The sequence below is a fragment of the Arachis stenosperma genome, chromosome 4 (genome assembly GCF_014773155.1).
Source record: "Arachis stenosperma cultivar V10309 chromosome 4, arast.V10309.gnm1.PFL2, whole genome shotgun sequence".
NCBI lineage: Eukaryota > Viridiplantae > Streptophyta > Magnoliopsida > Fabales > Fabaceae > Arachis > Arachis stenosperma.
Window position 1 is genome coordinate 121,708,188 of NC_080380.1, and position 7,966 is coordinate 121,716,153.

At 33.4% G+C, this 7,966-nt stretch overlaps 1 protein-coding gene across 1 annotated transcript; it reads right to left on the reverse strand.

Moving 5' to 3' along the window:
• Nucleotides 1-215: 215 nt before the first annotated feature.
• Nucleotides 216-1,757, reverse strand: LOC130975408 (protein NODULATION SIGNALING PATHWAY 2-like). Its single transcript, XM_057900208.1, has one exon. It carries the CDS (start codon nucleotides 1,755-1,757, stop codon nucleotides 216-218), a length of 1,542 nt encoding a protein of 513 aa, XP_057756191.1.
• Nucleotides 1,758-7,966: the final 6,209 nt, after the last annotated feature.

A 7,966-nucleotide genomic window follows, 5' to 3' on the forward strand; every position in this document is an offset into this window, starting at 1 on the left:
TTGCAACGCTTGATTGCTTTAAAAATTGTGTTCATTTTATGGTGAAAGAAGACATATACAGAATAAACATATATGAATCTGTACAAATTAATTTACATTAAACTATCCACTATCTTACAATGAATACCCAAAAGATTTCTGATGTGAAAAAAAGAAAGAAAAAAAACTGTGTACTATGTACTCCTTGGCTTTTAATTAGCTATTTATTATTAGCTTTAGTTTCTCCAAGCAGAAACTCTCACTAGTTCTGTTCCTTTCCATGCCAGAACAATTTCATTCCCATTTTGCCCTTCAATCCTTGTCTCATACGAACCTCCACTACCTCTCAACATTTCTCTTACTTCCATTAAAATGCTTGTGCTCAATCTGCAACCTTCTAGTCCAATTTCAGTTTCCCCAGGAACATGGCAAGAATCCCTCTCCATCTCTTGCCAATTTTGTAACCAAGCAAAAGGAGACACATAAGGTGCCACAAATAGGGACTCCATAAGAGTCCTTGCCTCTGAGAAACTTGTTGGGAAACATGACTCAATTGATTCCATTAATGCATGGTAATGCACCAAATGACCATCAAAAAATGCCTTGAAATTCAAGCTGGTCTTGAGTTTCTCAAACGCATCACCATCACCAAAAGTGATGATTCCCTTGTTCCCAGAGCCATTGATCAAATCCTTAGCCAGCTTCAGAAATTCCATGGCTTGTTTTCTGCTGCTTCTATTGGCCATATGTGGCAGGTTAAGCATGCAATTGAAGGCCAAAAACTCTTTGATGCCACTGCCACCACTTTTCTTCACATTCTTCAACTCACCAACAAGTTCCTCAATTCCCTTTTCCTCCACCTTCAGATTCAATCCACACGATCTTGCATGCTCATAGAGATGCCTCTTAGTTTCCTCAGAAATCCAAGGAGCAGTGGAATTACCATCATGCCCTTGCTGATGATGACCGGAACTGATTGATGTCAATTTGAATTGTGTTATGTTCCTCCTAGCCATGGCCTCAATCATTGGAATCCATTGGATCCCAATTCCCATGTAAGAGTCCATCACGTGTACGGCATCACAGTCTGGCGGCATGTTTTCAATAATTGCAGAAAGGGCCGCAAAGTGAGCGAATTTGCCGAAAGGGGTTCCTTGATAGAATGCCCTGAAAGCAGCGTCAGAGTTCCTCAAGGCTTCCCCTTTCAAATAGTCTCCGTTGTTTGCGGCGGTTGCTAGCGACATGTAAAAGTGGAGGCGCTCGTCAACGGTTTGGGAGAGAGGGCTGAGTTTGTTGCTGATGCATCTCAAGATCTCTTCAGCGAGCGCTTTGTGTCGATTCTCCAAGGCTTCTCCAATGGCGTCCACCAAGTGCGGTAGGATCAAGTGGTTCTCGATTTGCGTGTTCGGTTGAGGCAAGTTCAGTGGTGTCGATGATGATGAGGACATGTCTGAATTGAATGACTGGGTGGGACTATATGCTTCTTGTGAAGGGATGATGCTTCCTTCACTCTCAAGAAATTGGTGAGTCAGATCCTGGAATTTCATTGGGAAATCATGGATCAAGGGTTGGAGTTGCAAGGTTTCATCATCGATTGTGTATTGAATGTGATGATCACATTCATTCGTGAAGATGGTGTTTTCTGATGAACAAGTGTTGAATATGGCACTGAATCCACAATCATCACCATCTTCATCCATGCTACTCAACCCATAATAATAATATGGCTCATCAAAGAGTGATGATGGAGATTGAAGAATCTCATTAGACTGCATCATCTTTTCTTTTTTTTTTCTTTTCTTTTTTTTCTTTTTTAATTAATTTTAATTGGATATATTCAACACATATACCACAGCGGATGAGGGTCTTGTTTCAGTTTGGATGAGTTTGGTTTGTAATTGGTTAATAACAGTGTTTGGTATTTATAGCAAAAGCAAATGCTGATGAACAAAGTGGAGACAAATTAAGAGCCAGCCTACAGGAAGTAGCTATAGCACCTAGAGATAATTATTATTTTATTTATGAAAGTTTTTCTTTCAATATAACATTTTTTAAGGTTGCCTTGCAAGTTCTTGAACACATGAGAAAACAGGAAGAGAGCTGAGTCATGAAATTCTTACGTATAAATAACACATTCTGTTTATTTTAATAATTAAGAGTCCCTCGCATCAAAGTTTTAAATCCATGAGTATGGTTAGCAATATTAATTATATTCACAGATATTCAATTCGATCTAATTCATTTAAACAGGGTTAACAATTCGATTTGTACCAGGTCGGATTGAGAACGAAGCAGATTAAGTTGCGCGTAGGGTCAGGTGCGGATATATTCGGACAATTAAAGATATATATGATGGAGCCACAACCAGTGTGAAGATTTAAGGTGGTGTGACGGAGAAATTCCCTATTGGTATAGGATCACACTAGTGATCATTCTTAAGTCCATACATTTTCACATTAGTCTTGGAAGTACTCACAGAGCACATCCAAGAGCCTGTGTCATGGTGCATGCTTTTTGCCGATGATATCGTCCTTATGGGAGAGTGAGAATACCTAAATAAGAAGTTGGAGTTATGGAGAGAAGCTTTAGAAGTGTATGGTCTGCGCATAAGCCGTAGCAAGACGGAATATATGGAATGTAAGTTCAGTTTGAGAAGGGAAAACCCCAATATAGAGGTGAAGATTGGAGAAAACATCCTAGGAAAAGTTAAAAGTTTTAAGTATCTTGGGTGCATCATACAGGATAATTGAGAGATTGAACAGAATGTAAATCATAGGATCCAAGCAGGTTGGTCAAAATGGCAGAGTGCATCTGGTTTTATATGCGACAAAAAAGTGCCTTTAAAACTTAAAGGTAAATTCTATCGCACCGCTATAAGACCGGCTATGCTGTATTGTACGGAGTGTTGGGCGGCTAAAGGGGAGCACGAACATAAGCTGAGTGTAGCAGAGATGAAGATGTTGAGATGGATGAGTGGTCATACGCGATTGGATAAAATAAGGAATGAAGATATAAGGGAGAGAGTTGGAGTAGCACCCATTGTGGAAAAGATGGTTGAATCGCGTCTCAGGTGGTTTGGACATGTGAGAAGAAGATCGATAGAACATCCAGTCAGAAGGTTGGATGAGATGCAAGATGGACAAAGGGCGAAAGGCAGAGGAAGACCTAAGAAGACCATCCATGAGGTGGTCAAACGAGATTTACATGTAAACGGTCTCTCTATAGACATGATACATGAAAGAGCACAATGACGTCGTTTGATTCATGTAGCCGACCCCACTTAGTGGGACAAGGCTTTGTTGTTATTGTTGTTGTTTGTAGGGTCAGGTGCGGGTCTAAATCTAATCTAACTCGAATCGACCAACATGCACTCTTAATATATTATAATATATAATAAAATTGATGGTGGTCAAATTTACATCCTCTTATTTTTGTAATTTTAATAAGGACTTCAATATAATTTATTATTTTTAATTTTAATACGGGTTTAATTTTGTATTTTTGTTTTATTAATATTTGTATGAATTACAGAATGATTAAATATTATGTTTAATTGGAAAAATTAATTTATTGTGGATCAAGTCAGTAGTAGTGAAATTTTAGAATGCGGATAGAATTATGATTGAGATATTTTTAACTCACAAATAAGATAAGGTTGAGTTTTAGAGAGAATTTAAACGCGCCCAATGGACAGATTTAGAAATAGAAAACACCTATGGTGCCCCAAAATTTTTATTAAAATGAGGGGTTTGATTTTGAACAGGTATTTAGTCCAATGATTAGGCTAGTTACTATCAGGTTAGTTCTTAGTATTGCTTTATCCAAAAATTGGGTAACACGTCAATTTGATTTTAATAATGTTTTTTTCAATGAAGACTTGCATCAAGAAATCTATATGACACAATCTTTGAGTTTTGAAATAGATGCTGAGTCAAAGGGTTGTAGACTTAATAAATCTCTTTATAGTCTTAAACAAGCTCCAAGAAAATAATTTTTAAAACTGAGTAACCTTTCTACAAACCTTTGATTTTTCTAATTCAAAGTCTGATATGTCTTTATTTATCTGAACCACTTTTAATTCTGTTATTTATATTCTTTATTATGTTGATGACAATATTATCACAGACAATGATGCTATTGAAATTGATTGTATGATTAAGAGACTACATAACATATTTTCTTTAAAAAATTTAGGGGACTTGAACTATTTTGTAGGCATTAAAGTGGTCAGGTCAGCAGATAAATTATATTTGTCTTAAATTAAATATGTTACTGATCTCCTTTCAAAAGTGGGAATGCAGTGTGCTAATCTTATGCCAACTCCCATGCTGTCCTTTTTGCAACACAAGCATGGGTTCTGAGAATTTTGAAGATCCCAGACTATCTGTTGTCGGGTCTCTTTATTATGCAATTATTAGTAGACCTAATTTGTCCTTTGCTGTTTGTAAAGTGAGCCAGTATATACATATTCCTAAATTGGCTCATTGAAAAGCAGTGAAATGGATCCTTCGGTATTTACAGGGTACAAAGGATCAGGGCCTAATTTTTTATAAATGCTAAGATTTCAGGCTCTATGATATTTTTATGCTAACTGGGCGTCAAATTTTGAGGATCAAAAATCTGTTTTTTTGGGTACTAATATTCTATTCTAGACTTATAAAAAACAAAATACAATTAGTAGATCTTCCACCGTGGAGCTGAAAGCCTGAAATTGTTTAGTTCAAAAATTTGCTGGCTGAACTGTGGGTTGGTTTAGCAACATCTCCTACAATGTTATGTGAAAGGATTATGATGGAGTCTAAAATTTATCCTATCTTAGTCATTGTGAGTCCTATCCACAAGAGAGTTGATACAAAATTACACTTATAAATTTAGAGTTTAATTACTATGAACTAATTATGTAACAAAATTATAATTAATTTGGGTTAATCGAGTGATCAGTTTATTCGTCCACTTAAACAAGTATTGAGAGTTTAAATTCTATTTTGTATATGCAATAATTTATTTATCAGAGACAGAAACTTAAATAAAATTCAAATTCATAACAAACCAAATTAATTCTTAACTCAGAATTTTTCTAAACAAGCAATTTTTATTCTCATCCTCTAGTGAGTATTAAACTCAGGAGAGATAGTTAAGAGACACATACTCTTATCTATCTGTGTCAATTTACGTTAGCCAAATTAATCTTTAATTAATCGAATTAAAAAAATACTATGAACAATTAAAAAAATTATGTATCAAAATTATAATTTACTCAATTAAATAATTTTGTTTGTAAAGATTTCTAGATAGTAATTGAATCAAACTATTTTATTGATTGCATTAATGTATAACTAAATTTTTGAATAAATATCTTTCTAATTGAAATTTCATCCAAATTAAATCTTTGAATTGTGTAAATATATACCCAGTATACCAAAATTTATTCGCAATAGTTATCTTTTGATGAGAGGAATAGGAAACTACCAATCACTTTCACCGTTTTATAGAGTTTCAGTCCAATGAAATAGTACCCGCCATTTTGTCTTCATTCTTTCGGAAGCTTCAGTTGAATGGGAATGTTTAGAAGTTAGAACCCCGAAATTATACCAAATGAAAATCACTATTCAATTTTAAAATCAAAGGGTATATTAGTTAAATATTTAATGTCTTTTCAACACGTTTACGTATGAAAATTCATGATAATTAATAAATACAGCCTCCCTTGGACTTAATTGAACGTTCTTCAATTCCCGGAAATTATCAAGTTATCTCATGGTGAAAGAAAAAAAAATTATATTTTAATTTACAAGAAGCTACGAAAATGTTAAGACAAATATATATAGTAGGATTAGATATCTTTTAAATTAATTTTTATTTAATTGTTTTATTATATTAATTAAAAAAATTAAAACAAATAGATCCAAATAGATTGATTATTTTTTTATATTTAAATATAAATTCCCAAAAACAAATTAACTAAAATTAAAATTTAAAATTTAAAATTCAAATATTGTAAATACTAACACATCTCAAATAAAATTTTAAAATATTCTAAATTAGATCTTTATAGTAAATCTTTTTTCAGTAAAAATTCAAAGTTGCGTTCATCTTTCCCTCCTCATCTGTCGTCGTGTTTGTCTTCTTCTGGGCCGCACACCTCTCCAGCGACGATACCCTCCAACGGCATGATGCGCACCACTCCGTCGACGTGCACCTCCTTTGCGACGCGCATCTCCCTGCGCCTCTTCTGTCGACCCACTGTCTCCCCTATCCCTGGTCTCTTTCCTTGCTTCACCTCCGTCGATCCATTGCCTCCTCCGTTAACGAATCTCAACAGTCCCACCTCTTTCGAATTTTGGATGTGTGTATGCAGTGGTTAGTAAAATTTTGTGTCTCATCTATTTTTATTTTTGGTTAATAAAAAATTTTATCTTTTTAATTTATGTATAATTTTTATGTGTGGTATTTATTTTAGATGTGTTTGTATCAAGAATATTTTTTTTATTATTCTATTTGATTTGTAATTTATAATTTCTTTCATAATCTATGGGTTAGTGGAGTTCTTTTTTCTTTTTAATATAGCAAAAGATTTTATTTTTTTATCCATGCATAATATTGAATGTATCTAAGGTATTTTTTATGTGTTTGTGTCAGAGGCGGAACTAAAAATTTTTTTTTTGAAGGGCTAACATAAAAAATATAAGCTAAAAAGAGAAAAAAATTAAAAATTAAAAGAGAGTTAAATTAAAAAATTTGAAGTTTGGAAGAGGCAATTGTCCCTTTTTTCATGAACGTGGTTCTGCCACTAGTTTGTGTTGAGATTTTTTTATGCTATTCTATTTATGTGAAATTTATAATATTAATATAATTTAAATGTGTAATATCTAATTTTAAATGTATTTATGTTGTTTCATGTTAATTTTAGATGTGTTTGAGTTTTGGATGTATTAATAGCAGGAAGCCTTACTCGAGAAGAGAAAGTTGCTTGATGCTCCTACTGTACCAGAGAGAGAGAGCGTAAGAATTTGGATGTGTAAACAAATTATTTTGATGAGTTTTTGGTGCTTTGATAAAATAATTAGCATATATTTTTATAATTTTGGATGCGTAATTTTATAAATTTGAATATGTAAATAAATCATTTGGATATATTGATAAAATAATTAGCGTGCATTCTTATAATTTTAGATGTGTAAACAAATCATTTTGATATGAGTTTTGGGTGTATTAATAAAATAATTAGCGTATTTTTTTATAATTTTAGATGTGTAATCTTATAAATTTAAATGTGTAAATAGATTATTTGAATATGAGTTTTGAATATGTTATAAAATAATTAGCCTGTATTTTTATAATTTTAGATGTATAAACAAATTATTTAAATGTGTATTTGAGTTTAATTTTTTATAATACAATAGTTTTTTTTTTGTTAATAATTCAAAAATCGAAGCAGAAAGAAGTTTTGCTACTTCTATATTTGGCTGCAACGTGAACGAAGGAGGGAGGAGCTTACTGCCCAGCCGCTGCTACTGTTGTGTCACCGTCGGGAGGCTAGAAACCAGAGAGAGAGCGAGCGAGAGAGAGAGGGGGAAGGAGGGAAGGAGAGAGAGAGATTACGTGTGAAATTGTTTAATTGAATTTTTTGAGGGAATGTTACAGGTTAAATAATGCCAAATAAAGAGAATAAAACAACAAAAACTAATCAACCTTCTAAAGACAAGTTAAGATGGCCTGATGATATGGTTGAAGTGTTGCTGAATGCATTAGTAAAAGAAACATTCAAAGGTAATAGACACGATAACTCGTAGGCAGTCAAAGTATATGCCAATGTTGTGAAGACTTTGAGCATAGCAATAGGCCCGTACATAAAAAAGAAATATATCAAGAATAGAACGAAGACATTGAAAGATCATTTTATTGAAGTATATGACTTATTTCATCACTTAAGTGGATTTGCGTGGAATCTTGTTATTAGAAATTTTGAAGCTGAAGAAGAAGTGCG